This window comes from Aricia agestis, chromosome 7 (assembly GCF_905147365.1).
Source record: "Aricia agestis chromosome 7, ilAriAges1.1, whole genome shotgun sequence".
Taxonomy (NCBI): domain Eukaryota; kingdom Metazoa; phylum Arthropoda; class Insecta; order Lepidoptera; family Lycaenidae; genus Aricia; species Aricia agestis.
In genome coordinates this window covers 3,555,655-3,572,740 of record NC_056412.1, presented here as the reverse complement: position 1 = coordinate 3,572,740, position 17,086 = coordinate 3,555,655, and the positions used below count along the sequence as shown (strand labels likewise).

Below are 17,086 nucleotides of genomic sequence, written 5' to 3'. Positions count from 1 at the left end.
AGGAATGTCAACACTCAACTGTCAAGTGTCAACAACGACCTCAACTGTCAAAACATCCAATCACTTCTTCTTCTTGATATAAAAGTATTCCCGAGTACTGACACTGGCTATTCCTTATGGGAGGCTATTCTAAAGAAGAAGAAGAAATGGTAGGTATAGTTTATTATTACTATATAAATTATTATAATGAAACCAAGTCAATACTCGCTAAACAATGAGTTATTACATGTGAGTATATGTATGTATATTTATAATAAATAACGATCCATTATTTTAAAACAGTTATTGGTACATTTCAATTCAAACAATATATTATTACATGACAACCACAGAAATAAATCAAAATAGAACGGCGATGCGTTACTAAGGAATCGATCGTGTCAATTTTTGCTTTGCATTTAGTTAGAACAAATAACTTACCCCCAGGTAGCGCAGGCGCAGCCCCCCAAGTAGGTACAGTAAATAATGTGAAGTAAGTTTATTAAAGAAAAAAGTTTGATACAAAATCTGTCCCCACTTTGGTCCCCTTTGAGGGGTGGGGGAAAAATTTTATACACCAGATGTGAAGTTGGAAGAAGACAAATGTATCTGCGAAAACCATATTCAAAATATTCAAATCGGATCATAGTAGTTTACATGTTAAAGAAAAAAGTTTGATACAAAATCTGACCTCCTCTTTGATCCCCTTAGAGGGGTGGGGGGGAAACATTTATACACCAGATATTAAGTTGGAAGAAGACAAATATATCTGCGGAAACCGTATTCAAATCGGATAAGTACTTCGTGTTAAAGAAAAAATTTGGTACAAAATCTTACCCCCTCTTTTGGCCCCTTACAGATGTGGGAGGAAAAATTTTTATACACCAGATGTTAAGTTGGAAGAAGACAAATATATCTGCGAAAACCGCATTCAAATCGGATTAGTAGTTTTCGTGTGATGCTGGAACAAACATACAGACAAAAAACTAACCACAGTTTTGGCTTCTATAGCGATGTAGTGACAGTCCCTGCTTATTATTTTTTGAATATTTTTAATGTACGGAATTGCCTATTTCTGCAGTTTTATTATATGTATAGATTGTAATAAGCTGACAAACCATCGGCCGCTTTTTTATAAACTTATGCTATTAAGTATTGTTATTTTTTACTTTTTTGGTAAAAGGTGGCCCCGTGCGAGTTTCTTACGCGGGTTCTTCTCGCCGGGTTAGTTCTCGAACCGGTGGTAGGCACTATGCAGAGTGCAGACTTTCTGAGAACGTTAATAGGCCACTTGACCTAATTTTTTTCTTCATGCTAATCGCTTCTTAATCATTCATTTTCACAAAAAAAAACTAATATTTTAATATTTTAAACAGTAGAAATATGGTAGAAACCCATAAAAATGTTGATTGAAAAATATGCCTTATAAATGGCGCCGAAAACACTGTCCGCCATAGTGTGACGTCATACGTTTTGTATTTTAGACTCTCTTTATTGAAAAATTTTTTATGTGCTAAATGTACGAGTCTAAAAGTGCCCAAAAATTATAAAATAATTAAATAAGAAATTAGAAATAATTTGTAATGTTGAAAACTTTTGGAGAAAAGTTTTGGCCATTTCATTTCCCGTCTACAATAAATGGAGATAATATAATATAAAACTGATGTTTTATTTGAATTATTTAAGATAATATATTTTACAAATCTTTCTAGGCTTATTCTTATTATTTATGTACAAATGAACTTACATAATTATAACGAGCGCGATAAATAAACGATATTAAATGACGAGTATGATGACGTCACGTGGACGTCACATCCAAATCGGAAATACCGCAAAAGCGTTTTCGTCAGTACAAATCCTATTTTCATAAAATCATATTTTCAAATCGACTTTATTTATCAATCATGAGCTTTTATTTGATGATAAGGGTGAAATACGATTTCCTAGGCCAATTTTTAATATAAAATATGCATTTGTTAAATGAAATTGAATATAGGTCAAGTAGCCTATTGTTTCAAAGTCTATACTTATATTATATACCTAAGTATACATGGTGCAATTAAACCGTATTTTTTCTTTTATAGTCACTCAGTACTAAAATGTTGAGAAATACCTTTCGAAGTTATCCTAAAAAACACTACACACGATGCGTCGGCCGCATTGAGATACTATAGACTGGAGAGAGCCTTATATTGGTTCTACTTATTAATCGATACGCCTATTCCTATACATAATTTTAATAAGGATATTAAAGTAAAACTACCAATAAAATATCATTGGGATTTGGGATTACCCAAGGATTACCCATTTTTTTAATGAATCCCTACGCTGTCACGCGCAGAGTACCTATCGTGCGCGCACTCTAGCGGCCATGGAGGTATCCTTAATCTGTGGTAGCGGCTTTCAAAGATGCGACGTGTGACATTTGTTTATTTCTCATTGGTCGTTAAGTTATGACAAGTACGTCACCGCCAATCAGTTCAAACCACAGCTTAAAAAGAGCATTAACTCAATAGAAGGAAATGTTATGTTCAAATTTATATTTTAGTGGCCAGTGGGTTGACATTAGACTAGTGTTGTCATATCTACCAAGTTTTTGGTAAATCTACCAAATTTTATTTTAGAGCGCTTACAGACGAACGACACGTGTCAGCGGCACGCGTCGGCGGCAGTCGGCGGCACGTGTCGGCGGCAGCCGGCGGCAGTTGACGGCAGCCGACGGCAGCCGTTGACAATTTATGACGCTTGCAGGGGACCTACCACGACCTTTCCTAAAATGATCATGTTTCCAGAAAGCTTTGTATGATTCAATTTTTTTTATTAAAATTAACGTATTCGCGTCGGTATGGCGGGCTGTAAGCCGCACCCGACAAGTATAGCATTACGCTTTCGCCTACTTATTTTTTTTTCAACAAATAGTTCGACACTCGTTATTTATCCGACACGTTCGATTAACGCCCACGGGTTTGGGCTGCCAGTGCGGGCGCTATGACAATCATTTTCCTTTTTGCCTTTACGTAATTATAACCCTGTAGAACCGCCAGCCTGGTGGCAGGTACAAATGACCAAAAATTTTGTGTCAGTATCTCCAGGCCTATAATAAATATGCCATATCACTTTATTGAATTAGTATAAATAATTTAAACACAACATTTCCATTAAATAAAAAACAAAACTGTAAACATTTCATTTGACTAACGCCTTTTAATCGGCTTTCTTTAAATGCCGTAGTCGAAACGATGAAGGTTAGTAACAACCGTCGGAAAATAACGTTAGTGATCTAGGGTTAAGGATCAATTCAGACCGCAACTAGACTCTAATAATTTAGAGTCTAGAACTCTAATTTAGAATCTAGAACTCTAGAGTATAGTCTAGAGTGAAGAGTCTAGAAAGATTGATCATTGAGGTCTACATAATATTATAGCAGACATCGGGCATAACAATAGAAAAATCATACTAATATAAAATATGCGAAAATGTTTTTGTCTGTCTGTCTTTTACCTCTGCACGCACTGCTAAATTTTTGTGGTTAAGGAGATAGTTTGAGTCCGGGGAAAGAACAGAGTACTATAATAGTAGTACTTAGACTGTACATTTTTTTTTCCAAAAAAATATGCAGTCCCCGCGATGGAGTTGCGGGCATCGTCTAGTTTATCAATAAAAATGTTTAAATTTCAAAAAATAGAAGTTTTAAAAACTGTTCAGGCATTTTTATTCTTGAAAAATCTTCTAAGCTGAGGTGGTGAATCTATCAATTTTGCATTTTACATTCTACCAATTTCACCCAACATTTGGCGCATAATCTACTGATTTTCTAAAATTATTCGAGTTGGCAAATGGCAACACTGCATTAGCCTGTGTGGGGGGGGGGAAGAAGAATTTTTGACAAAAATATTTTTTTTTGTTCGATTTGTCTGTGAAATGTGAATTTGTGTGAATATGTGTGAATAATTGAACCAAATCGAGAGAACTGGAAATCGACTATCGAGGATTGAAAATTGAAAAATCTAAACAGTTTTGAAATAAATTCTGAGGGAATACAGGGAGCGCTTGACGCGAAGGAATAATACTATTTTATTCCATAACATTTGTATGTTTTCATAGTAAACACATGAAGTGGTAAAATCGTCGCGAGCAAGGTAAAAACAATTGATTTAGTGTTTTGTCCTTTAAATTCCGTTTAATTAGGATATCCTCTATGCCACATGCACTCCCCAAAGGCATTTCCGACAGCAAAGCGTTAAGCAATTGTTCGTAATCTAATTAATTCAGGCCGCAGGGGTACACCGTGCATCTATGCCGACGAATATGTAAAGTGCACCGATTTGTTTCAGATGGCTCACAAATACCGGATATTATGTTTGAGTGCTCTATTGGTGCTGGTTGCGGCTTCTCATGTGGTTGCCGACGAGGATGCCGACGGTGTCGTAGTTGAGGTTAGTTGCCCTCATTACCGTACCAGTAGTAGTATTTTAAAGTTGTCTCTTATGTCGTCCCCCTTAAACCGCTGAATCGGATTTAATATATTTTAAACCCAAGACAAGAATTCTATTAGAATAATAGAAATAACAGAGTCAGAGATACTTATTATAATGTAGAATGTGCATTTTACGAAATTCTAGATGTACAAGGGTAAATTCTGTTCTGTTTAGCATAAAAAATTATATTGCCTTCATGACTCAATCATATTTATATAAAGCAACACATTTTGCTCAATGGTTATTCAAAATAATTACTATGTCACCCAAAAGCAAAAGTGTTTGAATATATCTTGGTTGGCTTCTATGCTAATAAGAAAATATATGTAGGTCACCTGTGATTACAATAAATGATAGTTTATGGAAAGAGGACACTGCTATTTGTTCAAACTTATCTAAATATCTTTTTTACTTATCTAGTTGATTTTGTGCTTTATAAACAAATGACAAAGGAATTTAAATTTATACTATAATCAGGTGAAAAATTTATCTAGTGCATAGCATTTGGGGAACAGTATGTTTATTAGCAAGTTAATGACAAGTAGCCATAGGTTAAAAGCCAAAATTCGTCATCATCAATGCCCTGACTTGAGCAAACTGTTCCAGTTATGTATGCAATTTAACCTTTTCTTAGGATCACTGTATATTTCAAAAAATATGTTAGACTCCGCAGTATAGTTTATAAGGCCTATAAAGTGAAAGTTTAGGCAACTTAATATTATGTAGTATGTACGGATGTTATATGATTATGAGTGATATTATGTTCTGCAGACTGAAGATGATGAGACTTACGAAAGCCCGACGATAGACCCAAAAAAGGTGTATCTTGCGGAACATTTTGATGATGAAGCAGCTTTCAAGAAGAAGTGGGTCGTGTCAGAAGCCAAAAAACAAGGAGTGGATGAGGATATTGCCAAATACGATGGAAAATGGGAGGTTAGATATGTCCAATAGTTTTTGTGAAATAATGTTTTGTGTTTACATATTATTTGTGTGTAACAATTTGGTATACTTGAATGTTCTATTCTTCAATATTTTGTATTTGTACTATCAGAGAAGTCGATTCATAGGCAGATGGTGGATCTATGTAAATTGGTTGCGTTTTGTCAAACCCAGCCCAATTACATTGAATTTACATAAGCCGACCAAATGACATTGGTCTGTCAACTGCCTATAATAAATCAATTTCTTTGTTGGTACATATTTTGTGTGACAGTGTTACAATTTGGTATATTTGAATGTTCTATTCTTCTAGGATTTGTTGGCACCCTAACTAATAAAAATATTTAAACAGCATTTAAGAGTCCGGGTGCCATCGCAATTCTCACACAAACATAATACCAAGATCATTTCCCATACAAGAATATTTACCATATTTGAGTTATTATTCAGCTTATGATAGTAATTACCTAGGTTCCTATACAAAGATTCACTGCAAAATATTTACACACCAAAAATTATGAACAATTACAATTTAGTATGTAAATATTGTTATCATTCATATTTTTGGTGTTCATATCGTTCATATCATGATCTTGGTATTATGTTTGTATGAAAATTGCGATGGCACCCGGACTATTAAGTACTTAAGGTCAGCAATTTGAGGTTTTCTTTCTTTGTCTGTAATTTGACATTTTCAATATGCCAGACACAGACAAGCAGACTAAGAGCCTGTTTCACCACTTCCTGATAAGTGCTAGATAGGCTATCCACCACTTAACTTGATGGATAGAGTATGGAGAATCTGTCAAAAAAAATTGTGGATAGCCTATCTGGCACTTTATCAGGAAGTGGTGAAACGGGCCCTAAGAGCCACTTTTTGATAAAGTGCCTAATAGGCTATTAACAACTTTCTCCATACTTGATCTGTCAAGTTAATTGGTGGATAGCCTTATCAGGAAGTGGTGAAACAGGCCCATAGAATATTTCTATTAGCAAGGAGATCATAGTTCATTAATATATTATTTTAAAAAAAGAGGTTTGTATCAACTTTTCAAATTTATTGTAGATACAAGCTCCATCAAGGCATATTCTGAAAAATGATCTGGGATTGGTGTTGACCACAGAAGCCAAGCATGCTGCAATCTCAGCTCTGTTGAACAAGCCTTTTGAGTTCAAGGACAAACCTCTAGTTGTCCAATATGAAGTTACGATGCAGGTATTTTTTATGCACATTTATAAGTCTACAAATAGTAATAAACATACTTTAAGACATTGATTCCCAAAGTGAGGGGTCACGGATTAGTATTGTAGGGGGGGTTAAAAGTGGGCGACGAAACGTCCACGAAACAAAGGAGTTTGAGTACCTCTGCTTTAAGAGATGACATAGATTTCCATTATTTTGACATGGATTTCTTAATCCAATGCACCATAAGTTTTTAAGTGCATTGTATTCTTTCAAGGCTTGAAGGGTCTGTGAGCCTGTTTAGGAAATGTTTACATTGTTAATTAATTTTAATAGAAATAATTATTATACTTCAGATCTCACTCATATTAGCAGCTGTACATCAGATATATGTACTCATACTTAAGTAAGAAAATTTTCTGTAAATATATTAAATAGCATTTATTCCTTCGATCGCGGATTCTTGGAAATGCTATTGTATTATATTGTTGTCGCGATCACTGGTGTTCTTATGGGGCTTAAAGAATATGCATTTAAGTCATACATAATATTCTTTCAGACCAATGTCTCAAGTTAAAGCCTTACACTAGAACCGTGGCATTACTAATTGGCTTATCAAGTCTTAGGAATAAGGTTAATAATACAGAGTATACAAATACAAATCCCTACAAACATATTCTATCATTTTGTCACCTCAACATTTGTTTTATGTTATTTTAATATTAATTGTTTACACAAAACACTCAGTAGTTGGAATGGAACATGTGTTCATATTTATTGCTTTATTTTTAGTACAGGTACCTACTCAATATATTTGCATAAAAGAAAATATTATACAATGTTAATTATCTTGAAAAAGAAACATTATTTTTCAAGAACATGCAATACGTGTTTAGGATGACTGTATAAACAATGATAAACACTACATAAATAACACAAAGATGTGTAAAATCTGGCCAAAGTCCAAAATTGTATCTCCCTACTCCTATTTATATGCACATCCTGTTCATGAGATCAATGACTTAAATCGCAGATAAAATATGTAAATAGAACTCAAAATACGAAGTCATTGTACTGTGACCAAATAGTTAACAATGCTATTAATGCATACTAATTTATAATATTATTTCGTGCGCGTAAATACCTCGATAAAAAATAGTATGGGTTACCCCCAATACTCAATAGCCTATTCGATCCACACAAACATATTATATTTTTCTCTTGCACTGCTCATCCATACTAATATTATAAATGCGAAAAGTGTGTCTGTCTGTCTGTCTGTCTGTTACCTCTTCACGCGCGAACCGCTGAACCGATTTTGCTGAAATTTGGCATGGAGATACTTTCAGTGTACCCGGAAAAATGTACGGTTTTCTGCGCGATAAACGAGTTTTGGCGCAACGGAGTTGCGGGCGTCATCTAGTAATATAAATAATTTGGATAACAATAACTTGTATAATAAAGAGGTAAACAATTAATGAATAATACTTAAACGATTTACGTAAGATATTAAACCAAAAAGCATATATTTATAACACACTATATATGATGTAGTAACACCGTTGCGCCAAAATTTGTTCAAATAAAAAGTATCCTATGTCCTTTCCCGGGACTCAAAGTAAAAATCGGTTCAGCGGTTTGGGCGAGAAGAGGTAATAGACAGATAGACACACTGACACACTTTGACAAAGTATTATGTAAAAGTAGTATGGATAGTACATTGTACACATTTATTTGACTCATACTCTAGCCCTTGAATTCGAGAGGTATATCTCATTGAATTCTCGCAACATATTATACGGCCTAGTCTAGAGAAATGAACATGTTAAGACGTCTAGACTCTGTTACTGACCAGGTGCGGGTTTCCTCACAGTGTTAACATTCACCGTTCGTCTGTATTATGTACTTGAGATCTAAAAAAATTCATTGGTTCAACCTGTACCCTCTCGTGTGAGAACCAAAGGTCTACTAGGCCACGGGCAATCCTAAAGACTAAATATATAGTTACAAGTTGTCGTACGTTCACAGGAGGGTCAGAACTGCGGCGGCGCGTATATAAAGCTGCTGTCTCGAGGGACCAACACGGTGGGCGACCTGCGCCGCTTCCACGACCAGACACCCTACACTATCATGTTCGGGCCCGACAAGTGCGGCAACGACAATAAACTGCACTTCATATTCAGACACCAGAACCCCAAGAACGGGACCATCGAGGAGAAACACAGCAAGAAACCTACGTGAGTTTAATTTGTTTCCATTTCTTTAGGTGTAAGTTTAGGCTATGTTTAGATATATGCCAGTTCTACCTGAAGTCTGATGATATCAAGAATAAAAACAGAACTATCACAGTTTTTATTAGAAGTTGCGCGCTGCTCCCCTCGTGTTAAAACAGTATAATTTTCCTCCAATAAAAATGATAATGCTGCATATATACTAAGAATATATAATTATTATAATTATGTTAGTTAAATCTAGGTAGTTTATTAATTTCTCTCTCTCTAGCCTCTTCCATTCTCGTCTGTCTCTGGCCACTCTACTCCAGTCCCCAAGACTATGGTGAAGACAAAATAAAGGTTGATATGATCATATGAATAATAGTAAATTGAAAATTTACGTTACAGCCAACGCCTGGACGACATCTACAAGGACAAAGAACCGCATCTATATACGCTGATAGTGCGACCGGACAACACGTTCACCGTGCTAGTGGACAACAAGGAGGCCAACGCCGGCTCCCTGCTGGAGGACTTCACTCCCCCTGTCAACCCGCCAGAGGAGATTGATGACCCCGACGACAGGAAACCCGAGGACTGGGACGAGAGAGAAAAGGTACTATGGTTATGTAACTTAGACGAACTGAAATTTAGAAAACATTACATTCCATGTTGCGTCGGTATATATACGACAGCTGAAATGTATCACGTGGGCTCCGGGCTGACCGAGCATGCTATCTCGTTCAGTTGTAAAATCTACCTTTGTGGCCTCCACACGCATATCCCACAAGAGTTTTGAGATTTGAGGATAAAACATTGTATTACCATAACACATTACGAGCTATTTGACCGAGCTTCGCTCGGTATTCGATAACACACGAATTATTCCTAGCTAGATCGATTTATCGCCCCCGAAACCCCCTATATACTAAATTTAATGAAAATCGTTGGAGCCGATTCCGAGATTCCAATTATATATGTACAAGAATTGCTTGTTTAAAGATATAAGATATACGGTGGGTAGTTTTTATTTTTAAGGGAATGTGGCGGTACGCACATCTGCATCGCATTTGAAGTTTGTTGAAGTGCGTCGGTATATAACTATACGACAGCTGAATTCAATCACCTGGGCTTCAGCCTGACCGAGCATACCACCTCGCTCGGTCAGAAGATCTTCCTTTGCTTCTACAAAGTAATATCCCACAAGAGTAATGCTGTTGTTGAATGTTTAACAGATCGTAGACCCGACAGCGGTGAAGCCTGAGGACTGGGACGAGACGGAGCCGGCTCAGATACTCGACCCTAACGCAATGAAACCCGACGGCTGGCTCGACAACGAACCGGAGACTATTCCTGGTGAGATAGACTTAAACTAAATAGTAAATATAACATAATAGGGCTGACAAGAAAAAAAACAGCTTATGCAGACATGATGAATGATGATTTAGTCAATTCAATTCTAGAATTGAACAAGTTCAATTCTAGAATTGAATTGACTAAATCTCAGTACTACTGAGAAAAAATTGTCGACTCCTTTTTACGAAGTATATTAACCCTAGAACCACAACATGGGGTCATGGGTGACCCCACGCACACGTATTTTTATTTTTATTTAGCGAGTTTTGCACCTACAACACTGTGCGTCTAGGTACCTTCCGTAATTGGTAATCAGTGGCCCGTGACGCATGGCGGGGTGCGCACGCTCATTAGGTTCGGAGATATTGCAGTTTGGGGTCGCCCGCGACCCGTGTTGTGGTTATCGAAACTATATTTTTGTGATTAACTGTTGTGTGATTTCACGTTTATTTCACGAATAGTCTTTCAATATGGCCTCAACGTCACGAGCCCTTGAAAGTAATGAAATTGAGCAACTTTTGGAGGAATATGAAGGTGAAACCTCCAGTTCTTCGGACGAAGATGGATCTGAAACTGCAGAAAATGAACATATATACGAACACTCCGATGAAGATGATTTGTTTGATGTTGAATCTGGATCAGATGATGATGATGTTCTTCTGTCTGATTTCTGTATGGGCAAAAATGGTTATACTTGGCGAAGAACTCCGTTCACTGTTCCTAATACACGCACTGCAAGTAGAAACATCGTGATAAATCAACCTGGTCCTAAAGGTATCGCACGCGACGCAAAAACTGAGTTAGAAGCGTGGAAGCTATTTTTTCCAGACGAAATATTGGATATATGTAGGTAGAATAACAGAATGTCCTACAGGACAGTCTGTCCCATCCTATTATGTTTTGAAGCTATCGGAACCTATTCATCATACAAACCGAAACATCACTATGGATAACTGGTTCTCCTCAATTCAACTTGCAAATGAGTTACGCAATATTGGACTAACAATAATAGTAACGTTGCGAAAGAACAAACCCGTAATACCTCCAAAGTTTTTAACAAAGAAAAAGATTTCCCTACTTCGGTATTTGCGTTTGATAAAAACATCACATTAGTATCTCATGTCCCGAAGAAAAACAAATGTGTTGTCCTGATTTCTACAATGCACAACAGCGGTGAAATTGACCCTAATACACAAAAACCCGCAATAATACTGGATTATAACGCCACGAAAGGCGGCGTTGACACGTTTGACCAATTAAGTCATTCTAAGACAACAGCAAGAAAAACACGAAGGTGGCCGCTAAGATTTTTCTACGGCATGCTTGATGCTGGAGGTATAAATTCATATGTAATACTTAAGGCAAACATTCGCAGGAGTAAACTGAAAAGGAACTACTTTCTAAGAAACCTAAGCCTTCAATTAGTACAGCCCTACGTGAAACGCCGCCTTGATGAGGTCAAAAATTTGCCCCAATCTCTTAAAGTGATAATGCTTCATGTTTTGGGAGTAGATGAAGAAAACAGTGCTCAGGTAGCCCAAACTCGATCAACTTCAAGTTCCCGCTGCTATTTATGCACTAGAGCCAAAGATAGGAAGGGCAGAGAGAAATGTGTTAAGTGCTCCAAAAATATATGTGCACAACACAGGTTACCTATTTGTCACCAATGTATCTAGATTTTCAGATTTGTACTAAATTTTTTTCCCTTAAGCATTCCATTAATATCCAACAAACCTTGTAATAATTGTTTAAATTTATTAAAGTTTAATATTTTGTAAGTAATCATTTTTTATTTTGGGGTCACCCATGACCCATGTTGTGGTTCATTTAATTAAATTTGGATGTTGTAGTTGTAGGGTTAAAGCTTAGAAACAAACCTACGCGTCAGTGACATGGGACGTGGTACGCGATACGGGAGCGTCTGCAACGCGAAACTGGACGTGCACACCTGCGCGACTACGGCGCGAACCGTCAAACTTCATTTGTTAATTTACACACATTAATTAATTTATATATATTTAAACGTTTTTGACATGAAATATGTCAAATCATTCATACACGCATTATACTCTTTTTGTTAATGGTTTTTTTTTTTTTTTTTTTATTATAAAATTGTGGCCGTCTATGGACTGTTCGTCCATATCCTTTTTTTGTTATTTTATTATTTAAATTTTTCGCACCAAGGATAATTGAAATAATTAATTGTGGTCCATCACGCCATGGACATTATATATATATATATATATATATATATATATATATATATATATATATATATATATATATATATATATATATATATATATATATATATATATATATATATATATATATATATATATATATATATATATATATATATATATATATATATATATATATATATATATATATATATATATATATATATATATATATATATACTTAGTAGAATAGACTATAATATATTATACATATAATAAATAAATATATATTTATTGTTTTATAAATTACTAATAATAATAATATGTTTTGAACGGTGAGGTCCCAGTCGGTGTGGCGGCCAGTAGGTCCGACATTTTCCGATTTCCTTAGATTTTATGCTGCTCCACCCTTTGCCTTTAGATGTTGTGACATTGGCTTGGAGAGGGGTCACTCAAGCTGGGTGGAGTTTCTAGGGTGTTAAAGAGATATCGTTCTGTGTCGAATCTACCCGCCATGTGGCTTAGGACGTTATCGTTCCTGTCTTTTATAGCCATTTTTATGTTATAATCTCTTATGTGTTCGGTTGACACCTCCGTGGCTCTTTTTATGAAGCTTGCCACAGCGTCTCCATCAGTGTCAGTGTAATAGACACAGGTGTTAGTGTGCCGGGATATGGCTACAACTGCATGAGGAACGCTGTCATGGATTGCCAGCTTTCGGGACTTGGTCTGTATGATGATCACCGAGGGACTCGTTAATCCCTGAGCTTCATGGATTGTGAGGACGCGAGAGTCCGTTCCCGATCCATAGCCTGTATTAGTGAGGGCTGCTTTCTCCTCTTGTGTGTGGACAAGATACAGGGTATTTAGATTGGTTTTAGGTATTCTCGCTCCTGTATACTTCATTAGCTTTAAATTTAAATTTTTTTTAATGGTTGAAGTCCGTGATAATATTGAGAATGGATTATACTTGTCTTGATCGAAATTCGAATCTCAAACATAACTTAACATTATTTATGGTCAAACTTTAACCAGGAGTTTATTGTGATTGTGGACTCCAGATCCGGAAGCCAAGAAGCCTGACGACTGGGACGAGGAAATGGACGGGTCGTGGGAGGCGCCGCTCATCGACAACCCGCGCTGCGCCGAAGCGCCCGGCTGCGGGGAGTGGCGCCCGCCGGCCATACCCAACCCCAAATACAAGGTACACCCCCCACCTAAACGGCGGGGACACCCAACCCCAAATTCAAGTAACACGATACACCAAACTCGCAGGGACACCCAACCCCAAATCCAAGGTACACCTTTAACCTAAACTGCAGGGACACTCAACCCCAAATACAAGGTAAACCCTCTACACCTTCTAGCACCCGCGTACACATGCACCCGCGTCATGCTGCCCTGTTAAAAATAGCTGATTTAAAAGAGATCTCACTCTATAATAAGAGATCTACTCTACTTACCCTGATAACTCTTACAATAAAATCAGCCAAGTGCGAGTTGGACTCGGCCATGAAGGGTTTCTGAACTTAGTCTGTTATAAATCAGATCTTCCCTTTAATAATAATAAAAAAACGAAAAACCCGAAAAGTTAAAAAACCCGGGTATCCATTTCTGAAACCCGGGTTTTTTCGTGACCCTAAAACCTGGGTTTTCGGGTTTCGGGAAAACCCGGTCTCGATGCCCTAGTTCTGCAGCAGCAATAAGGTTTATTTTTATGAAGTCACAAGGTTTTTGATTTATTTTTATATTTCAGTTGATTTAATGAAAGTTAAATAAAGGTTTACCATTTATGTCATATAAAAACCTACTTGCTAGATCCCTTTCAAACCAATTTTCGTTGGTAGTTAGTTAGTATAGTAATCATATATTTTTTAGTCTTATCATAAGCGAGCGCGCGGCGCCCTTAGTTGTGTGAGTGATAATATCTATACACGCGTACATAGCTCGCTCGCTACTGACAACTGCAAATAAAGGATACGCGCTCGTAGATTGCAAGAACTATAAGAGGGATCACTCATTATAAAATTGTGACATTGCAGGGTCCGTGGCGCGCTCCGCTGATCTCCAACCCGAACTACCGCGGGCGGTGGGCGCCGCGCCGCATACCCAACCCCCACTACTTCAGGGACGACCACCCCTTCCGCATGACGCCTGTCGTGAGTATTGTACACTTTGACAATTATAACAAGTAAAAAAGTAGTGGAGCTTCACGAGTCACGAGTCACGACACTACATGCTCCATAGTATTGACGTGAATCGTGTCGCGTAGCCGTGCTGCCGCGCATTGTGGCTTTTTTATGATTTATTTGTATCATTTCGTCGGCGCCCAGGGTGCTAAAAAAGGGGCGCCGCAGTTTGTTTGGCTTTGGCGCCCCATTTTACCGGCGCATAATATTTTTCATTTCTTCAAAATAAATTTAAATTTTATCTCCAAACAATACAAATCGCCAAAGTGCGTAACAGTTTGGCTGCGCCTATGCGGTGTCATCTTTATCTTCATGTTTTTTGTGACTTTCTAGCACGCCGTGGGCTTCGAGCTGTGGTCGATGTCACCGATGCTGTTGTTCGACAACCTCATCATCACCGACGACGTGGGGGTCGCCGAGGAGTGGGCGAGAACCACGTACGCCCTCAAACGTGCCAAGATCACCAGCGATTCCGTGAGTTGATGATCAATGTGACAGCGGCGGCCCTAGGGGGTGGCGAACAGGGCAATAGCCCGGGGCCTCGCGCATACAGGGGCCTTGCAAGGTGTTTTTTGGACCTCGATAAGACCTTCTGCCTGGAGCCTCGCACTGCGCACTGCACTGCACTGGGCGCCACTGGTGCCAAATATGATTATTATGGTTGTATCAAAGGATTAAGTGACAACGTATGTAAGGTCATAAATGATAGTCTTTTTTACAATCTTGGATACAAATGTTTACACATTCAAATTGCATTACAATATAAATTCAAATTGCAAACGAAACAAAACAGTATATTTTTACCATCAGACCACCTGTGAAGTATCCTCTTTCCAACAAAAAAAAACATCAATACCGTTCTCTAACGGCAATGTTATCCGCGAGAAAACATAAAAAAAGTATACGGTCAAATTGAAGAACCTTTTTTGATGTCGGTTAAAATGACTAGGCTTTGATAAGCATGTTAGCCGCAACCCGCCCGTACGCAATATAATGCTCGCACGCACAGCGCACGTGGTGGGGCCGCGCGCTGCGTGCGATGAACTACCGCGCGGATATGTGGGCGGCGTACGGCGTATACTGCTCCCTGCCCGTCATAGCCTACATCGTATACCTCGTGCGACGGTTCCGAGAGGTACAGGGTCTGGCTAGAGATGTACCATCGAAGAAATTGATTCATAGGTAGATAACAGACCTATGTCATTGAGTCGGGATATGTCAATTCAATAAAAGTCGAGGTAGGTCGGCTGGGTTTGACATAATATAAATTACATCTGCCATCTGACTATGAATCAACTTCCTTGATAGAACAGTGTGTGTCGAGCTATTCAGGGTGTTTCTTGTCGAGCTAAAGCTACAGGGTGTGTGAAGGTAGAACATGTTAGTTCGTCAGTCTCACTTCGTCAATACCGGTCGTCATAATAAGGCATCGTGTACTTCGAGCGCAAGAATTTTTAGGTATTTCTAACCCCTTAGTAATAAAAATAGTTTTATATAATATTTTATTTCTAAGGGGGTAGAAATAAGCAGTTGCGACTTTGTAAGGCTATACAAATATTTGTTGTGTACTGAGAATTGAGATTGTAAATTGTATGCCCGGTTTCTGAGGTTTCTTGATGTTATTATTTTGATGTTCCATCATGAGTGCTAGTGAATTTGTTCACTAGCACTTCTAAATAAGTTTTTTAAATACAAATTGAGGCCCAAATTGGTGACTAAGGGATTACTATTTATTAATCTTACTAGGTGACGCCCGCAACTCCGTTGCGCCAAAACTCGTTTATCGCACGGGAACCGTACATTTTCCGGGATAAAAAGTATCCTATGTCCTTTCCCGGGACTCAAAGTATCTCCATACCAAATTTCAGCAAAATCGGTTCTGCGGTTTGGGCGTGAAGAGATGACAGTAAGACAGACAGACGCATTTTCGCATTTTTAATATTAGTATGGATTTTAGGACTTTTTTCTACTATTTTTATTTTTTAAAGCACTCAAGGCCCAAATTGGATTGGAGTAATTATTAATTAACCTATTAATTTTACATCAATCTTATTTTACGACTTTTTTTCTTACTATCCTTGCTATTTTAAGATAACTTCAATTAAAAACTTGGAACCATCAGAAACCGTAGTAGTAGGCTAGTGTAGCGTTGCTAGTAGTAGCTAACCCCGCAGGAGTCAGTCGTCGAGCGGGCGCTGAAGTGGGCGGGCGCGAACCCGTGGGTGTGGGCGGCGCTCATCGTGGTCTCCTTCGTGATCGTGGGCAGCGTCGCCTACTGCTGCTGCGGACCCAAACCGGTGAGTACACCATGCTAGTTCAAAAACAGCGGGAACCGCGCGATTTACGGCCTGTCCACATCTCCACGTCACGACGTCGTCAACGTGAAACGGTGCGGTAACGTGACACGGTACGTTGACGTGACAATTTACGTTGACGTGACAATTTACGTCAACGTAACGTGAAAATGCACGTCACGGTGTAGCAACATTTTACGTCTTTTTTTTTAAATTTCCTCTTCGTCTTCTTAACAATAGCAGAAACAGAATACGTATTGTAATTG

General features: G+C 37.9%; 1 protein-coding gene and 1 long non-coding RNA gene across 2 annotated transcripts in view; both read left to right on the top strand.

The window, feature by feature from the left end:
- Positions 1-3,873: 3,873 nt before the first annotated feature.
- LOC121729024 (calnexin-like) overlaps positions 3,874-17,086 on the top strand; it is a 35,277-nt gene continuing 22,064 nt past the window's right edge. Inside the window, exons 1-11 of the mRNA XM_042117406.1 lie at positions 3,874-4,121; positions 4,317-4,418; positions 5,232-5,396; positions 6,469-6,618; positions 8,614-8,822; positions 9,207-9,414; positions 10,034-10,154; positions 13,399-13,541; positions 14,380-14,496; positions 14,860-15,000; positions 16,701-16,823. Of these exons, the coding sequence (XP_041973340.1) occupies positions 4,317-4,418; positions 5,232-5,396; positions 6,469-6,618; positions 8,614-8,822; positions 9,207-9,414; positions 10,034-10,154; positions 13,399-13,541; positions 14,380-14,496; positions 14,860-15,000; positions 16,701-16,823 (1,479 nt within the window). The 5' untranslated portion in view covers positions 3,874-4,121. The remainder of the gene's footprint in view (positions 4,122-4,316; positions 4,419-5,231; positions 5,397-6,468; positions 6,619-8,613; positions 8,823-9,206; positions 9,415-10,033; positions 10,155-13,398; positions 13,542-14,379; positions 14,497-14,859; positions 15,001-16,700; positions 16,824-17,086) is intronic.
- Positions 10,433-11,936, top strand: LOC121728963. The gene is made up of 2 exons (XR_006035896.1): positions 10,433-10,550; positions 11,612-11,936. It is a non-coding gene; the product is annotated as an uncharacterized LOC121728963 (long non-coding RNA).